The sequence below is a fragment of the Sinocyclocheilus anshuiensis genome, unplaced genomic scaffold (genome assembly GCF_001515605.1).
Source record: "Sinocyclocheilus anshuiensis isolate Anshui unplaced genomic scaffold, SAMN03320099.WGS_v1.1 scaffold656, whole genome shotgun sequence".
Lineage (NCBI taxonomy): Eukaryota > Metazoa > Chordata > Actinopteri > Cypriniformes > Cyprinidae > Sinocyclocheilus > Sinocyclocheilus anshuiensis.
Window position 1 is genome coordinate 171,372 of NW_015555829.1, and position 20,031 is coordinate 191,402.

The 20,031-nt window shown below is 37.1% G+C and overlaps 1 protein-coding gene across 5 annotated transcripts in view; it reads left to right on the forward strand.

The window, feature by feature from the left end:
• The window catches only part of LOC107675353 (syntaxin-binding protein 5-like), a 164,212-nt gene extending 146,455 nt beyond the window's left edge, over nt 1–17,757 (forward strand). For 3 of the 5 annotated variants that reach the window (XM_016469652.1, XM_016469654.1, XM_016469655.1), the window contains 8 exons: nt 4,605–4,787; nt 10,769–10,867; nt 13,435–13,674; nt 13,772–14,135; nt 15,155–15,320; nt 16,671–16,782; nt 17,146–17,366; nt 17,465–17,757. In XM_016469652.1, coding sequence (XP_016325138.1) covers nt 4,605–4,787; nt 10,769–10,867; nt 13,435–13,674; nt 13,772–14,135; nt 15,155–15,320; nt 16,671–16,782; nt 17,146–17,366; nt 17,465–17,506 — 1,427 coding nt within the window. In that variant the 3' untranslated portion in view covers nt 17,507–17,757. Of the gene's footprint in view, nt 1–1,828; nt 1,883–4,604; nt 4,788–10,768; nt 10,868–13,434; nt 13,675–13,771; nt 14,136–15,154; nt 15,321–16,670; nt 16,783–17,145; nt 17,367–17,464 lie in introns of all 5 variants that reach the window. The other 2 variants (XM_016469651.1, XM_016469653.1) reach the window with 2 other exon arrangements.
• The last annotated feature ends 2,274 nt before the right edge of the window (nt 17,758–20,031 follow it).

Genomic DNA, 20,031 nt, shown 5'->3' on the forward strand with positions numbered 1-20,031 from the left:
CGGAGACACGCTAGCTTTCCCAAGGCAGACGAACTTAGAGTGGTTACAATCATCCGGGTTTAAATCGCGCTCAAATTAATCTGATATTGACGCAATATTTACACTGAAGCTCGCAGCAGGCGGCCTATGTTAAGGGACATGACATTTCCCGACCAGGCGCCAAGTGCTGCCAATCACAACACACACTGGCCAAGCTAACCAATCACAGCACATTTTGTATTTCAGAAGGCGGGCCTTCATTTGATACAGGAACTATTCGAGCCGTTCATGCCAGACTGGGAAGAGAGGTGCTGTAATGTAAAATATGTGAAAAATTATGCGTTTTTCGAACAACCTAGTATGAGAGCCTGTTCTGGTACACCCCCAAAACAAAATCAAGACTTTGTAAAAGAGCATAATAGGACCCCTTTAAAGTTAAAATTGGAATGTCTGTTAGCAACTCCTAAAAATTGAAAATGTCAAGCATATATATTTGTATGCAAAAAAAAATATATATTTGTGAATTGTTCTATACTGTGGAATGTTTTCAAAGCCTTTTTACTGGGAGAGATTTTTTTTTTTTTTAAGTGATGATAAAAGTAAACATAAATCCAAAGCAATCAATTTACAGTTACATTTAAATTCAAGATTTCTTGCTTTGTGAAGAAGTATTTTCATGTGACCCACTCCATATTCCTGTTTCATTGGGGAAATGGCAATACCAATGGGTCAATGTTTGGTTGGTTAGTATGATCCAGTTAGCAAGGGCTAGTTGATGCCACTAGTACACCATTTGGTCATGGTCAAATCATCTTCCATTCAAAATGAAAATTTTTGCAAGTAATATTAAGGACTCTTAAATGTGTAAAACGGTGGCCTTGCTCCAGACAATATGAATTGGAGTGCTAATGGACAGCTTTCTCCAGATAGACCTCCTTGATAAACATAGGAAAGCAAGTTGCATTCATCAGACCATTTCGTGGTGACACCATTAGCACCATGTTGAAAATGACTTTCTAAAATCACACCCTACTTTAAAAACATTTAATTGAAATGATGCTTAGGAGGAGAGTATTCTGCTCTGTGTGTTTTAGTGTCCTGGAGTACATCATATAAATAGAGACTTTGAGAGACGTTCTTTGGGATAACATGCCTGGATATTAAATTTTTTTGCTACACAATGGAAACTAATGTTGAATTAGTATTTTGGATCCACTCATACATATTTTTATTTTTATTTTCTGTTAAATCCCATTTCAGCAGTAATCCTACAATATATTAGACATTCAGTTCAGTATACACTCTAACCTTTGCGGTGCAAAATGCTTGCAAAATGTTGAGCTCACTTTGTTTATCTTTTTACACTTTAATTTGAACCTCTGTGTTTATGTTTACTAATTGTGTATGCATGCACACGTGATTGTTTTCTGTGTGGTTTTTGTGGTTTCTGTTCAATACAGTAAAATAGATCCAACCTATTACGTTCTATTGTTAAATATTTTACAGTTATTTTGATTAATTCATGCGTGTTTTTTTCCCTATCAACATGGAAGGAAATGGAAATTGAAAAAAATGGATTATGAGTTATACGTTTGTACATAGATGTGTTCTGCATGCGTGTGTTTGCTTGTCTAAAAACAGACAAATCTGTTCAGCTGGTGGCAGTATGCGATCAGGCATGACTGTCGAATGAAACATCATATATCAGTGCGTACACCTGCATGTGTTACACTAAATGATTTTCTTTCTTTATTTATTCAATTTTAATTTGAGCTGATCTCTTTATTTTGCCTTTTGTTTTGTTTTCCTAAATGGATTAATTGCCCTTTCTGTCCTATTTTTGTTTCAGTCAAGGGACCAGGCAGAAAGTTAAGTCTACCCACAGATCTTAAGACTGATTTTGGTACGGTAGGCCGAAAGCGAGCAGATCTTTTTCTTTATTATTGCCTTCGATGCATCAACTCTCTATGTTTCCATCCTGTTGAGAATGACATAATGAAGCCCCTTGTCTTTGCATTTTAAAGTTCATATTTATTGCATTTTTATTCTTTCACTTTCTTCTCATCTGAATCCATGACGTGGCACAAAAGTTTCCTCCTCACATCTTTGCGTGTGGCCTTTTTAAAATTATTATTATGCTTCTCAGTGTACATTTTGCAAGTGTTTACAAAGGTGGTTTGTTCAACATACTCATTCTTAAGTTGAGAAAAGGTATCGCTCTGAAATCTTGCTCTTTCGCGACTGGTTCATCCTTTACGTCTTAAAGGCCTTGCTCCATCGTAATTGGGTCATTCTATTTCTCAAAACATGCTCTAACCCTATTGGACCATTCTCTAACTCTATGAAAGCCTGCTCATTTGTGATTGGACCATCTTCTACCTCTGAACAACATGCACTAATGTAATGAGACCATTCTCTGCAAGTGAGCTTGCCTCATCGTGACTTGGTTCATTCTTCAGCCTTTTACGGAAATACTCCGAATCGTCTCACTCTTTCTCTTTTGTTGAGTATCTTTCCTTGTTCTCTTTTCCTTTTTTCTTCCTTCTTGTCTGGCTTTTTGTTTCATGCTAGGCTGTAACTAACACACCTCTCGCTGAGGGCTGAACAAGTTCCTCTCCAATTTCTTGTGCCAAACTTGACCTAATGAGTAATAATGAAAGTGTTCCTTCAACAGGTCAAGCTGTGCAGCATTACAAAGGAAAATAGACCATCTGGGCCATGAGTGATTACACTTGTTTCTAATCCTCGAAGGTTTTGATTGTGCTTGAAAAATATTACAAAGCACTGTAGAGTCTTGGGTCATTTAGTAATATGAAAAGATTTTGAAGGTTTAGGCCATAAAAACTGAAAAATTAAATTAAAAAATCAGTCATTATTAAAAAGCCGATTTGACATTGTGACATATACGGTAAAATACTGGCAGCTGTGGTTGCCAGAACTTCATCGTGAAAAATATGGTAGCAACATTTTAGGTTTTACAGACTTAACTTAAATTCACAATAAAATACCGTATTTCATTAACTAATGTAATATTAATAAACCAACATATTGAAGTACTAATATCTGTTTTGAACTACCAAAAACTGGTGGTGATGAGAAAGTCACATGATGAACCAAAGCTCATCACAAACTAAGAAGTTATTTCAACAACAAAAAAACATCAAATATGAAGTGTCATGCAGGGAATTCTGGGAGTGTCAATTTACGTTTTTTCACTGTAAATTATACAATGACTTTTTCACTTCCAAAAAACGTATTTCTAACAGTATTTTACTGTAAAATTACATTAAATGTAATTACATTTATTCACCGTATATAGTATGGAAACTGACTGTTAACCAATTAACAGGTTTTTACTGTAGAATTTTTTACAGTCTTTTACAGTGTGTTGTGTGAGTGTAATGTATGTGTGTGTGACTTGGATAGAGAGCTAGTGTGTGTGTCTTCTACTGACCCCAAACCTTTAAATGTTAGTGTATAAATTATACACTATAAAAACTTGATCATACAAGAAAATATGAACTAGCAAATGTAGTCTTTAAAATGATGATTTTAGTTTCTCAAACGTACTACAGATGGTGTTCTTAATAGTGCTTTGTTTCAACATGAGTCAGTGTCAAAGTTTTGGTTGCCAAGTCTACAGTGCTATATAAAAATGACTGAGTAGAAATCCCACTAATATGAAATGACAGCAGACAGTCGTGGATTTGGATGGCTGCGTTGGCATGAAAATGAATGATAGATATAAAATGGAGGGAGGGAGGGAAATATACAGCTAGAATGTCAGAATAGTCAGGAGTCAGTCAAAACCTAGAGGATACTGTGGTAGATATAAACAAGTTGCCTCCAACTGAGAGGTTCTGGCTACAGGATGTCTCTCGCAGGTAGACACCAGTAAGACTTTGATCCAGGTGTGTTGGAGGTGTTGCTGAAAAATGTGCTGTTTTAGATGCAGGGAGTTTGAATCTGGGTCTTTTCCTGAATACTCAACCAGACCTCCCTCAACTAACTGCATAAATAGACTGCAGATGGAAGCTTCTGTTATTCTGTAAAATCAAGTCCTCCACCTTCGTTCTTTCAAGTGTCTGAGTTGAGAAGGGATGAGAAAGCCTCTCTGAATGCTTAATTTTTTGAACAGCTGCCATTACCTGCAACTGTCCTTTTCCATGTTCTTTCTCTTGTCCCTTTTCATTTTTCCTTTTGTATTTTTACTTCTCTTTTTCCTGTTTTGTTTGTTTGTTTTCCCTTTTTATTTCCTTTTTCCTTAACATTTCCACTTTCCTTTTCCTGTCCTCCATTTCCTTTTCCTTTATCTTTTTATTTTCCTTTTTCATTTCCCTTTCGCCCCTTCTTCCTTTTTTCCGTTTTTCCATTCCATTTTCATTTTCCCTTCCCTTTTCTTTTTAATTTTTCCTTTAAATTTCTCCTTTTCAAATCAGAACGATTTTTGGCTGATTAAAGCTGGTATTATATGACTGCTTCCTCTTACTGTTAAGGCTTCTCTCTCCTTTGCGGCTGCATTGTTTTCATCCCCACTGCCCTCTTCACCTCTCTTTCTCTCACACACACTCTTCTATTTCTAATCTCATTTGGGTTTCTTGCTAATGTTATGCCCGTTGTTACAGATCATGTGAATGGACATTGCACTAGCCCCACCTCCCAGCCCTGTCTGACTGGGAGGGCCAGAGTCCCGGGGGGCCCTGAAGGGCCACGCCTCGCCCGCAGGGGGCCTGGCCGACCGCCCTTCCGCAAGGCCCAGTCCGCCGCATGTATGGAGGTCTCTTTGCCTGTGTCCTCCCTCACCGAAGGTGTGTGCTTGTTCTCCAGCTCCTTTATCCCTTTAATCCATTTACCCTTTTTTTTCTTGTATTCCCCCACTGCCCCATCCCACTTATGCATGTTTAACTCTCATCAAGGGATACAAGGAGGCGGGTATGAGGTTTTATTGCTGTGTTTTCTGATCCTTTGTTTTCACTGCATTTTCTTTGGTTTTATTGTTTTGTTTTCCACACTTTTGGAAAGATTGATGATTACTAAAGCCCTATCATGCCACACAGGAAGCATATCCCTTTTCCACTTAGCCGGTGCTCAGCCAGGGGACCTGTGGATCTCTTCCAGCACCGCCAGAGCTGCATTTGAGAGCATAACAATGCTATAACTGCCCACAAACAAATAGGGTGCATCATGTTTTTTTTGTTTGCTTGTATTTTTTTTACAGGGATAGTCTTAAAGGGATAGTACCCTCAAAAATGTAAATTCTGTGATCATTTACTTACGCTCATGTTGTTCCAAACCCATGTAAATTCCCTCTGGGGAACCTTAAAGGGATAGTTCACCCAAAAATGAAAATTAGCCCATTATTTACTCACCCTCAAGCCGTCCTACGTCATCCTCCCAGAGCTGCCTCCGTGTACAACAGTGAGTGCAAGCTAGATTAAATTGATTATTATGTTTTAAATATGGTTATTTTTCTTACAAAAACGCATCGATTCGCTACAGGAGGACTTTGTTCTCCCCCGGAGCCGTGTGAGGCACTTTTTATTATGAATGGATGCGCTTTATTTCACTTCTTTTGGACTGATGCACTGCAACAACCACTGACTGCCATTAAACAGCTTGGAAGATCAAAGACAATTTTTAATATAACTCCGATTGGATTCATCTGAAAGAAGGAAGTCATATACGCCTAGGATGGCTTGAAGGTGAGTAATTCATGGACTAAGTTTCATTTTTGGGTGAACTAACCATTTAAAGGTGAGTCTAGGCAAAATCATTGATACTGACAAGTCAGTCACAATTCAATTCCATTGCATCTTTTTTCCATGCAATAAAAGTCACTAGTATGGTGGCATACACTCAAGATGTGACAGAATTCACATACTGTGCTTGTTTCCCTTTAAGAATGTTACAGTAAGTTGTGTGTTGAGGGGGTTTCCCCTTTAAGAGATTTATGCTTGTGTTTTAGTTGAACTGCATCAAAATGGTTCAGCTGGTTCACGGCTTTGTGAATCCAATTTCAATGTTGCCTGTGTTCATTTAAACGCACTGACACCTACATGTGGTGACCCTAATGCTCTTGAATGTCAGAGTTATTTGTTGTTGTGATTTGACTAGATGATGGCCAATGCAGTCACTCTCAAGTTACCAGAGTTTTAGTAACACTAAGCTGCAGTGCGGTTTGCCCAAGCAGAGACACAGTTTGCGTGTCGGGGTCACTACATGTAGGTGTCTGTGCGTTTAAATGAACACAGTCACTGTAGAAATTGGATGAAAAGCTGTGAACCGGCCGAATCACCTTAATGCACTCCAACCAAAATGCAAGCATAAATCTCTTAAAAGGGAAACCACCTCAACACACAACTTAACATTCTTAAAAGGGAACTTAACCTCACAAGCACAGTATGTGAATTCTGTCACATCTTTAGGTAATTCTTCCTAAAATCTCCTTTTGTGTTTCAAGGGGGAAAAAGTCATATATGTTTGGAATTACAATTTATGTCCATTTATTTGTATCGGAATGGGACTAGATTGGGCTCTGGCACTGGCACCATGTTGGTGGAAAAGGGTTAACAAAGTATCTTATGCACCAAGTACCATACTGCATTTTTGCTGACATTTTGGTGGAAAGTTTTTGTGATCTCATAATAGGTTTGTGTTATAAACTTTAATTAAATTTAAATCCCATTTATCCTGATTAAAGTCAATATTAGGATGAATGGGATAAATGTTGATGAAGTAAGTGTATTATTTTTATTAACCAGCCTTTCAAAAGTCATCAAAAGTAAAACAAAAAGAAGAAGAAAGAAAGAAACGGCACAAACCTTTCAAAGTGTGACTCACAAAAACGACTCTGCTTTTCAAGCTTTGGGGATCTTCTGTCCCTTTTATTGTTTGAGACCGTATTTGTGCTTCAAACATGGAGGCTGAGGCAGACACTGCTGTGAGCCTAATTATACTTTCTGTTTTAATGCTTTTAATTACTACCTCTACACATAGTAGTTTGACAGGTGGGTTGATGATGTGAATTAAAAAATTAATGTAGGCAGTCTCTGACAGAGTTTACACAACGATTATGGTTGCGGACTTATTTCTCTTCGAGCATCTTTCTTAATGTGAATTGAAATTGCAGCCGTTTCCTCTGGATCACTAGATGGGGATTTACCAAAATGAAATACATGGACAATCCAATCAACACGACACATTTCTACAAAACACATAATCAGAATATGTGTGTATGTTCAAATGTTTGTTCTTATCACCTCCATGTTTAAATGTTGGAGTGTGTGTTACAAGAGCCCTGATTTAAAGGGGTCATATCATGAAAAAACAAATGTATCTCTTTCTCATCTTTCTCTTCCTGCTGCTCTTCATATCCTTGAACTTCAGGATAAAAAAATATTATTATTATTAATATATTTAGGTCCGTTATATATATGTGATATGACTCCTTTAACTGTTATCGTGGGCTTGCACACAGGCAAACGTGACTTCTGTATGTCTTTATCTCATGTAAATTCTTTGTCCTTGTCAGTCATATATGTCCCTATAGCAGATGTTGTGTTCATATTAGCATGGTCTGTACAGCGGTAACACATCACTTAGATCATATCCTCGCTTGGGCACCGACTTTCTGTCATTCACTAATCCAATCGCAGCGATAGGCAGTGTCTCCTCCTGTGCCGTCATCTGTGTCCATAATGCTGTTTACGTGAATGACGCCAACCAGGACAACCAGCCCAAGTTGAAAAGCAGTGTACAAATAGTGTCACAGAGTTCATAAGGTTTTGACGGTGACTGGATGGTTCCCAGAATGACAGTGATATTGCCTTTTTAACCTAGTATTCTATATTTGATTTAATTTTTGAGAGAAATACCTAGTAGAAATGCCTTCCCGTCACCGCCTTTTCTTTCTTTTTATTTCCACCTGGACATTCTAACAGTACTGAAATCTCTTGAAATTTTGAAACTCTTTGAAATCTTTGAAACTCTTCTGCACAGACTCAGCTTGAAATGTTTTAATTGAATAATGTTGCGATATTCAAATGAATCCATGACTGTCTAGATATAGACATGGCTAATTTTTTTTTCTCCCCACTTGGAATAGTGTTATTGTCCGTTAGAGGACTGCTTACCGCTTCTTTGGTCTCAACGCATGGCGTGCGTCCCTATCGCTACGGTAACAGGCATGTGGTGCCGCAGTGGGGTCGCTGGGATAATTAAAGGTCAATTAGCAGCGAGGAGAGCCAGGCCGTCACTAATGAGACACGCTACAGGAAGAGAGAGCTGCGGGAAGTTGGGATACATAGTCTTATATAAACAGCATTAAGGGTGGAAAGACACACACACAAACTTGATGTAAGCAAAATGTTAGAAAATAAGGACAGTTACAGAAATTTGTTGCAAATCATTGAATAAATGGTAGTGGATGAGACTTTAAATCATCCCATTGTCTCCTTGACATCCCATTATCCCGTTAAAATCTACTGAGTCACATCCCATTTACCAAAAAGATTCATTTAGAGCCTTTTCTGCAAGTTACATCATAAAGGAAGTTTGTGGCAATTAGTGGGCATCTTTTTGTGAGTTAATCATTCAATCACACACTTTGTTGATTTGATTTAACATGAATCATTTGTTGACTTACATAATTTGTTAAAAAAAGTTAAGACACCACATTAAATTTTACATGGGTAAAAACAAGTTAGTGAGAGATAGACTACAGTGTTTACAATGGCATGCGGTTTATAAAGGTCCTAGATTACATGTAATTTTCATAACTCAAAACTTTCAAACAGTTTTATGGAGTTTTTGTCTACTGGAAGACTTTTTGAAAGATGTGTTGTCAGCTGAACAGGTAAGCTGGTAAACAACAGTACGATCCAATGAATACACTTTACTTCTATAATTCACAGCCTTGTTTTCATTGCTGTCAGAAATTAAATATGGTGCTGAGTAAAGTCTATAAGTCTATGCAACATTTATGCGTATATACACACACTATAAACAGAGGAATTCATCAGACAGAAAAAAAAAACTTATTTCCACAGAATCGTTTGCCTGTCCCACAGAGAGAGGGTGTTGTTGGTGTTTCTAATAACAGGTGTGTTATTTGGCTCCCCTGCAGTGATTGACAGTCAGTGACCTCAGCAAAAGAGTCCCAGAGAGAGCGAGAACGAGCGAGCAGATCTATTCTGTCACCCATCTCGATCATGAAATATTCACACTAATAGGCTAACAGGATGGATACGACTAATTATATTCACAATCCCCGCAGATACAGGACCCGTCAGTAGAATAGGTCAATTTGTGTGTCTTTCCACAAAGTTATATGTGATTTCGTGTGTGACCATTTTGCTCTGTGTGAGATTGGAATTGTGGGTTTGTGTTCTGTTTGCTTTGTGTTATGTTGTTTGGGAAATGAATGCTGTGAGACATCAGTAACCAGTCTTGGTCAGTGTTAATGGGTTAGTTACCCAAAAAATGAAAATTCTGTCATTATTTACTCACCTTCATGTCATTCCAAACCCATTAGACTTTGTATCTTCTGTGGAACATAAAAGAGGATATTTTGAAGAATGTTCATGCTGCTGTAAACTGTGTGAACGCACATAGTGAATATAAATGTCCAAAAAAGTCAAAAAAATACATACATATCATATTGTATGCAAAAGTGATGGGTCTCTCATGAGTAATTCATTAATTTTCAAAGACTCTTTTACAGTAAATGACATTGGAATAGCGAATTGTCTCGGAGAGTGATTTGTTCAGTGTTTTTGTGACCAAGCATGTGCAACATCCTGTCGTTCATGACTCAGAAGGTGAACTAATCATTTCCTGAATGGAAAACAGAAATGATTAGTTAACCTCTCGAGTCTTCTGGTCCTAGTCGATCATTATTTTGTCACATGAAAACTGCATAGGCAATGTAAAGGAGACAGAAATGATTCCATGGGTTACTACAATGATATTTTAGGTTCTGCTTTAAGGCAACAGGCTAGAGGACACAACTCAGACAAGAAGACACAGTTGAGTAGCAATTTAATCATTAATGATTTCTCATAATCTGTCTTTGGCTGGTATTATGATTTTCTCATTTGGAATGGTCAAAGTTGACATAAGTAGATGTGTTGGAGAAATTTGGCTACTGGAAATGTAACATGTTAATTATTTTTAATAACTTTAATAATGAATGAAATGACTTGAATAAAGAAATGTTAATTTTGCTGAACAAGATTCAAAGATCCCAGTCAGGAAAATGATCTGATCTTCCCATCACTAATACACTATATTACAAGTTTTTGAATATTTTGAAGCCAGTATTACAGGTTTGGACTGACATGAGAGTAAATGATGACAGAAATTGCATTTTTGAATGAATTGTCCCATTAATTATTGTGATCACAAACACACACAGCTATAAGCAAAGTATCCTTGAAAAAACTATCACAGCCAAGAAAGGATTTCATTCTGTCAGCGTTTTTCAGTTTTTTTCTATCGAATCTACTGAAATGTTGTGGGCAGGTATTAGAAAAAAAAATATCGACCTGTCAGGACCCTTTCTTTCTTTCTTTCTTTCTTGCATATTGGTTTATCTGTTTTCTCTTTCTCTTTTTCTGTCACTCTCTGTACGCCGTGATGTTCTGGTCATGTCTTTTTCGTGTTTTGGTACACGTCTGATATTTGTGTCTATGTATGTGTCATTTCGTATGCCGTGGACGTGGATCATTGTATTTATGTGTGTGTGATCGTGGCCGTTGGGGTGTCGTGTGTGTGTGCGTTCAATGGATAGGATATCCGTCCCGACGAGCCATGCTGCAGCAGTTACACGGAGTCAGTATGTACTCTCATGATGAGCATCACATCACCACCTACTCCTGGAGCGAGAGAGGTAAGGAGGGTCTTTTTGAGGGTCACAAGGACCACTCACCCTGTAGCGTCACGTCTCACTCCGTCCCATCGTGTCGCTCATAGTTACTTGGTTAGAACCCCTCTCTCGTCACGTTCAATGATGTTCAGAGTCTTCACCTTGCTCTTCGTCTTCAGGTTTGGATTTACACCGTAGTTGCTAGCAGCTGAACATTACAATGATGTCTGCTTTGTGTTTCACACCAGCTTCTGTCGATCTGCAGTGTTGTTGGCTTGTAGACGTCTGTCCATCCCACGCACTGTGACATCTCCGAGACACAGATTAAATCTAGTCCTGGACTATATGTGACAAAAAGTGATCTGTCCAAGGCGAGGCTTAACCTGTATCAGGAAAACACTTTCTTTATGTCAATGTATAAGGGAGATCTAATGATTCTGTCAGTGTTATCAATCATCAATGTAGAGGTGAATGCTGTGAGGTCATTCTTAAAACAAATTTCATTCTTTAATGGTAAGGGTTCAAACTGGGGGATAGTGTACACAGAACATAGTAAGGTGTGCTGTCATGACCATGATGCTGGTTTTATGTTTCATGGACATGTGTCAGATAATAGGGAGAAAGAGGACCTTCACCGGGCCATAGGAGAGTCATTCTCAAGAAACAATGTTGTTTGTGCCAGAAAATAAATTAATTTGTTTGCTTGTTCATTTATTCATTCAAAGTTTATATAATTAACCGAAATCTTAAATATACTACAGATTCAAAGTTTGGGGTCGGTAAGAGCCTCTTATGTCATGGCTGCATTTATTTGATCAGAAATAAAATACAATAATATCTGTAATATTGTGTAAAATACTACAACTTAAAATAACCATTTTCCATTGTGAAATATTTAACATTTTTATTTATTCCTGTGATGTCAAAACTGAATTTTCAGCAGCCATTACTCCAGTCTTCAGTGTCACATGGTCTTCTGAAATCACTCTAATATGCTGATTTATTTGAAATACACTTTCACTTTTGATCAATTTAATAATCTGTAATTAATAAAAGTATTAATTTCTTTAAAAAAAAAAAAACCTTACTAACCCCAAATATTTGAACAGAAGTGTAAAATGCTACATTATTTCAAACCATTTATGTTTTCTTACAATGTCTTACAATTTGAAAAAAAATTTTTTGCTGACCTTTCAAGATGTTTTTAGGCTAAATATAAAAATGGTCTTAGCTAGCACATTATATACAGTTAGTTTTTTAGTTAGTGTTTTTTTTTTTTTTCGTTAAAATTTATCACTATCATTTTTTTTTTCTTATAAAAGAGCTGAACTGTTGAGGCATGCAGAACAAAGGGGAACATACTGAAAGTACAATGGAAAACATTTATTTATTTATACATACTCAACACAATAAAGAGATACATCTATTATATAATGTTACTGAGTGCAGTACCATGTTAATTTACTCTTGTAGTTGAAAATCATGGGAACACATATAGCACACAAACAACACTCTTTCCTGAGAATGACCCAGAAGCAGAAGTTTAGTATTTAAGTAATAATACATTATAAAGAATTATAAAATATTGTAGCTCATACCTTAGAGAAACACAGTTTTTTTATATTTTTGACATAACTACAAACATTTTGAATTCTCTTCACAAATGACTTTCCTTCCATCACTACATACACATACCCATTATAAGAAAACAGACATTTGTCATAATGTCAGAACATGGGTTTATGTTATGAGAATGCAGTACACTTTTGATCAGCAGGATGAACACGATTCTCAATGGAAAATGCTCAAATTCTAATATAGAATTTTTGTTTTCTTGTAATGCATTACATAGTACATCAAGATACTGAATGTCAAATAAGATATGACAATAACGAATAATCATATATTACCATAATATATGTTGTATTGCAACAAAACATTTTTTTTGCCTTTTTTGCCTGGGTTTTTCAGTGACATGCTTCAGATTAAGGGAGAGAGAGAGTTTAAATAATTGAATGAAGCGTAAATCAGTCCAGAAACATTTTTATGTGTGGGCCTGGCTATATGAATACTGTATGCAGTGGATATGAACCTGGAAACAATTCAAGGTCAAAAGGACGGTAAAGACACCGAATGGGTTTCAAGTTGTGAGAGTGTGTTCTATGTGTCCTCTGTGTATGTGAATGAAATCTGTGACATGTCTGATCATGTGCACAAGTGAATTTCAATGTTTTAACTCGATAGATATGTGAACCCTGTCCTGCATGTACATTATTTATTGTTTTACTTTGTCAATAACAAATCTAAAAAAACAATAGAGAGTTGTGTTTGCAACTGCACATCTGTATCACTTTATAACTTGGATTCTGGTTGATGGGGTTTAAATGTAATTGTGAACGCACATATGGAGTGACTCCACTTTCAGTCATTCCACTTTTTAACAGCATAAGGATTCTTCTCCCATCTTTTTCTTTTATCTTTTCACTCTTTGATATTCCTTTTACTACTCATCCATCTGTCTTCCATCTTTCCTGACATTTTTCTTCTCCCCCACCCTCTCTTTCTCTCTCCCCTTCTCCATTCTTTCTCAGAAAGTCGAGAAAACTCATTCAGCCGTTCCCGGAGTTCTAGCGTTTCCAGCATAGACAGGGAGACTAAAGAGGCTGTAACCACCCTGCAGTTTGCAGAGTCGTACGGGCGTAAGTCAGACACCCTGCCTACGCCATGCTTGTGGGTGGGCACAAGTCTGGGCCTGGTGCTCATCATACCAATGTCCATTCCTACGGACGAGCAGGAACGCCAGGAAGACCCTGTTACTGTGGCCCCCACTGGTATCTCTTGATTTCCTCCATTTCTAATTCTTGAATGCCCATAAATGCAATGCTCCTAGCCTCATGCTTTTGTTCTTTCTCTGGTTTTCCCTCTCAGGCACAGTGTTAATGCTGAAGGGCTCTGTTCTGCGGTTTGGTTTCCTGGACTGTGGGGGCGCTCTTATCAACAGTCCCTACGAGGTGTGGCGGGACCAACATGCCCCAGATGACTCAGATCGACCCCGGAAGCGGAAACTGGTCAACTTCTCGCCCTCATCTTCTCAGGAGGCCAGTGGAGATGGTGACTTAGCTGTAGTGTGTTCGGAGAGGCAGGCCAAGGTCTTCTTCATGCCCTCCCAGGCCTGTCTATATGTGCATAACATCACTGAGTCGTCCTTCGTGCTGCGGGCTGACGTGGTGTCGGTTTGTAACAGCGTTTGTCTGGCCTGCTTCTGCGCCAATGGACACATAATGACTTTGAGGTTTGCATTAACATTTTGTTGTTGTTGTTTCAATTGGGAAACTATGGTGTAGTGAGTAGAGCTCAGGGCTGGTAAACAGAAGGTTGTTGGTTCTCGGCCCTCATGGAAAAACTACTATTTAAATTTCTAACATCTAAACTGGTGATCATTTACTGACATTAAAACAGAAATAATAATTAGTATTATTATTATGAATGTAATTAAACTGAATGTAATTAAAAAATAATACAGGAACATAATAAATTAAAAACTATATTATTATTATTATTATTATTATTATTATTATTATTATTATTATTATTATTATTATTATTATTATTATTATTATTATTATTATTATTATTATTATTATTATTATTATTATTATTATTATATATATATATATATATATATATAATTATTATTATTATTATATCGAAGTTTTCATCCCTGTTATGGTCATGTAAAACCAGTAAACCCTGGAACAGGGTCTGTTTCTAAAATCTATTTACAGCGATAATGTTCTAATTAATTTCTGTACAGAATAATATAAGTGCATTAGCATTAGATATGAGCTTTTAAATCCTCTAGAACACATTTTCTTGATGAGTAAACTGAGGTATCTGTGGTAATCGACAGAATTTGACAGGTTCTGTCAATAGAGATTAATCTGAGGGACAGGTAAAAATGTCTGTCTGTGATAATTAACAGAATTATTAACTGAACAGAACTTAAGCTCTATCGATCGTCTTTGTGGCATGAAAGGGGGAAAATATAGAATTAATAAAAAAATTATATATATATATACATATATATACTTTTTGGTATCGATTTTTTAGTTTAATCCAGATTACAGAAACCAGTTCAGTCCTTAAATAAACACTAAACCTCTAGTCAGAAGGGCTGCACTGTGCTTTTGTTGGTTTCATACTAAATCCTGCCTTCAGCGCGGTATAATATTTTCACTGTCATTTCCGATACAAAGGATATTGGAATGCAGTTGCTAAGCCTGTTATCTTATATGTGTATATGTTTTACAGCCTTCCCAGTTTACGGCCTCTGCTAGACGTCAGCTACCTGCCGCTAACGGACATGCGCATTGCTAGAACATTCTGCTTCACCAACGGAGGGCAGGCGCTGTATCTGTGCTCCCCCACAGAGATACAGAGAATCACTTACAGCCAGGAGATGTGTGACAACCTACAGGTGGCTGTGCCTTTGTGTGTGTTCAGGAGGGCAGTTGTGTGTTTGTGTGTGTCTGTGTGTGTGTGTGTGTGTGTGTGTGTGTGTGTGTGGTGTGTGCATGCTGATGGTGGTTATTGAAGTGAAATGTCATGCTTGTCATGGATGCTTTGAGCTCTGCTGAGCTCCCTGCTGCATCTCGGCTGTAATTTCTTCCACCGGTTGTCATTCTGTCCTTTCCCTCCCTCTGTCGTTCCCTCTCTGTCTGGTTCGGATGGAAATAGTATAATGCCATACTATTCATTCTATTTTTGCAGTATGTACCATGTGCAGATTATGCAAAACATTTTTTTGTATGCATCCGAACTGAAACATACATCACAGTTCAAAAGTTTGGGGTCAGTAGGATTTTATTTATTTATTTTTATGTTTTTGAAAGAAATCTCTTGTGTCACCTAGGCTGCATTTATTACATACAGTAAATACAGTCAAATCTATATAATTATGATGTATTGTTACAATTTAAAATACCTGTTCACTATTTTCATGTATTTTAGAATGTCATTTATTTCTGTGATGGCAAAACTGACTTTTCAGCAGCCATTACCTCAGTCTTCAGTCTCATATGATCCTATAGATATCATTCTAATATGTTGATTTGGTGCTCAAAAATATTACTGACTATTATCAAAGTAGAAAACAGCTGTGCTGCTTAATATTTTTGTATAAACTGTGATACATTTTTTCAGGATACTTTGATGAATATAAAGTTCAAAAGAGCAGCATTTATTTGAAATTATACATTTTTTACTTCCACTTTTGATCATTTTAATATGTGGATAAATAAAAGTATTAAATTATTTCTTTCTTTAAAAAAAAATCTTACAGTCCCCAAATATTTGAATGTTAGTGTATGTATTCCACAATGCAATGTCACTGACTTAATCATTTGTTTCCAGTTTGATTTTTTTTGCCACATTATTTTATTAAAATAATTAAACTGAATTAAAATTAAAAAAAAAAAAAAAAAACTTTTGAAGGCTGCTTGCTATCTTCTACACAGCAATGTGGCATACTACTGTTTGAATTATTATTAATGCATAGTGCACTGTTTCACATACCATTTTTAAATGTATTCCATATTTAATGCATACTGTATAGTATTTAATTCCAAACAGCCTTTTTCTTTTTAACTGTGTCTGTCAAACACACAAGAGCAAGAAAGAGGTTTTGTCTTGTCAAAACTTTCCATTTTACATTACATTGTGAAATGTGGAACTATACTGACATCTGCTGGTGGAGTTTTGAATCGACTATCCTGCTGTCTCTTTCGTTCCAATATTTGATCGGATTTTTATTCTTCATTAATTGCAGGAGATGTTAGGGGAGCTCTTTACACCCATCGAGACCCCTGAGGCTCAGAACCGTGGCTTTCTCAAGGGCTTTTTTGGTGGCAACGCCCAAACCTTCGACCGAGAGGAGTTGTGTGAGTGTAGTTATTTATCACTCCTCCCTGTGTAAGCATATTCTCACAGGTTCAGAACTGCCCACTGAGACATGAGGAGACTGATTGACATATAAGATGACCGTTTTAATTTGAAAAATCTTTAAATCAGTTTTAATCTGAAAATCTAAAATATTTCTCTCTTTTTCCCATTTTCCCTTGTTTTAGTGTTATTTTTGTATTATTTATATAATATTATAAAATGTCTTAATATTTTGAATTAGCTCTTATTTTAATATTTCAGATTCCCTTTTAATGAATTAGTTTAATGACTTTTTAATTACTTTAGTTTTAGTTAACAATAACAACGCTGTCTTGTTTCCCTTTTTCTCTCCTGCTCTGTAGTTGGTGAGGCAGCAGCGGGTAAGGCGTCCCGCAGCCTGGCACAGCACATCCCAGGACAGGGTGGAATGGAGGGCATGAAGGCGGCAGCAGGCGGGGTGGTGGGAGAACTGGCCCGAGCTCGCATTGCCCTGGACGAGAGAGGACAGAGGCTGGGGGAGCTGGAGGAGAGGACCGCGCTGATGATGACCAGTGCCGACACCTTCTCTAAACACGCTCACGAGGTATGTAGGAGAGCGAGAGAATGAGAAAACAGAAATATAAATACAAATAAATCTTAATTTGCTTTTTCAATCTCTGTTTTCACTTTCGCCCTCCACAGCTGATGCTGAAATGCAAAGACAAGAAGTGGTATCAGTTTTAGAGGATCCTCGGGGAGGGTGCGTTTCATGCTCGTGCCACAAGAGGGTGCCACTCTGGTACTTGGACTTTCACTCTTTAAAAGAGAGAGAGCAAGCCAGACTGATGGACCAAGAGGGACTTAAGGGCTGTTCAGCTTCTCTTCTGTCTGTGTATAGGATTGTCTTACTCTTATTGGTTGAAAAGGCTAAGACAAGATTACGATACAATGGACATGTACCATTAGCATTTAAGAGTAAGAGGGGTTCCATACCCATGTTGTAAATCAAACAACATCTTCATTTATGTACATAGGTTGATGGGGGTCTCCTCACAAGAATCAATTTGGCTCACGCCGTGTAGATACTTGGGAAGTTACGAAATCAACAAGAGTGCATGAAACAAAATGGATGACCTATAAAAACGTAAAACTGCCATATTAAAAAGCAGCATGTTACTTTAAAACAAAAGGGAAATAAAAGATCAACAAATTTTATTTAATAACCTAAGCCAATAATAGAAACTATGACAAAAAGCTTTATATTTTTTGAAATAGCAAACAAATATATAAACAAAAAAAATGTAGGCTATACCTGCATTGCTATAAGGCCAATATATATTTATTTATTTTATTTTATTTTTTTGAGACGACACCATACTGTTCCTTTCAGCGATGTATGTTTTCAGAATATTTACCACTCTGTTTTTTCATATTTGACAGCAATTTATCCACCCTCGTACAGCAAATCAGGCCGACGGCAACTCAGCTGGCCACTCTCACAACGTTCAGTCACAAACGCAAACTTTTTCCGTTTTCTTTGCTGCTAGCTCACAAAAAGCACCACAAACTTTTTAATCTGTCTTCAAGAAGTACTTCACCCTCTCCTAGAGACGTATGATGTGACATATTTTTAGAAGTGTGAGTATTAAAATGTATTTGGCGCCACGTTACGAACGTGTTTCTCATATGTAATACTTAACGTGCCATATTCTAGATGGGTGAAGTATCTTTAACTGTAAACTAGCGATGAATTAACTCATCTTTGCTTGATATTCTGGGCTCTTATGTGTAAATAAGACAAGCCAGCCAAACTCAAACAGAAGGGTTGGCTCTTCATGCGTGTCTGTAGAAGTACAAATACAGTTTGATTTGTTTTCTAATCCGTCATGATGTTCGTTTTACTTTAAAAGATCAATTTCAGCTGGCCTGTTATTTCGTTTCTAGTCTCTTCGGTTGCCTTGAGGCACGTGTAACAAAGATTGTGCATTGTTTTGTACCTCGCTGAAGACAACGAGTGAGTGACCTTTGTTTTCTCTGCCAAAGTTTGAATGTATCATGGAGAGATTTCCCTCACATTCCAGTACAAGGGACAACTTGCATTCGTTTCTTCTTCTTTTTTTTCTTTTCCTTTAATATAAAGTCAAAACGATGTTTTCTACTTACTACTGTAGTGTCAGACGATTGTTTGGTTGTGTCTTCTGGTTGTCAATTGACTGTGGAAATGGTGTTTAGACTGATCAGTGGGCGCTACTGATGAATATTCATGTTTTTTGAATATGTGTCTGGAAAGATCAAATCGAGCGAGTTGCCCCGCGGTTCGCATGTGAATTAGTGTTACGTGTAAACTAAATCTTCCAGAATCGTATTTGAGACTCATGTTGTGTTTCTATGATTTGTCCTCTGATGACCTCTGACCTTCTAGTGCTTTACTGTAACAATCTCAGCATATCTTCCATAGTCCATGCCTCTGCCCATTTGGCTTTGTAGATACAAGCTGCTACTCAGTAACGTAGAAGTTGTGCATTGAAACAAGAATGCAAGTCTCACAAGAATACACATCATCAACCATTAGTCAAACTTGGGCTCTTACGCAATATTCCTTTTTTACCTTATGCTTTTGTTGAAATAATAGCTCATGATTAAGGAAGGAAGACATTGCATGTGTGGAGATTTGGACTCAAGAGGACACTCAAGACTCTAAGATGCCAAAACCATTTAAAGATGGTCTCTGCTGAAGAAACCTGTGGGGTTTAGTTCATGTTCACCATTATATTTGTTTCAAATGATTCTTCAATAATTCCTCTTCAGTGTCAAAATAAGTAAAAACGGACTCTCACAGACAGGGTGTTTTGTTTGTATGTTCTCAGTTTTTATGTGAAAATGTACAGTTCAACCTGGAGGAGAGCGACATGGTCATTGAACTAAATTATGTGATTTGGATATTCCTCTGTGAATGTCATACCTGTTTAAAGATGGTACCGTGTCTGATATTCTGACTGAAGTTCTGTAGGTCTAACTGTAGTTTCCTCCACCCCAACACCTGGTCCTCTGATACCTTCAGAGAAGGCAGCAACGTCGGCCTTGTTTAAATGGATAATGCCACCTTTTGTTCTTATCGATATTCTAGTAGTGTTATAGAGGTTCTTGAAAATAAAATGGAAAAATATGTTGATGCAAATCAAATTGAAATAAATATTTATTGATGTACACAACATCATAAGACTTGTTTGTTTCTGTAATATGATGGGCTAGTAAGATGTCAACCAAGA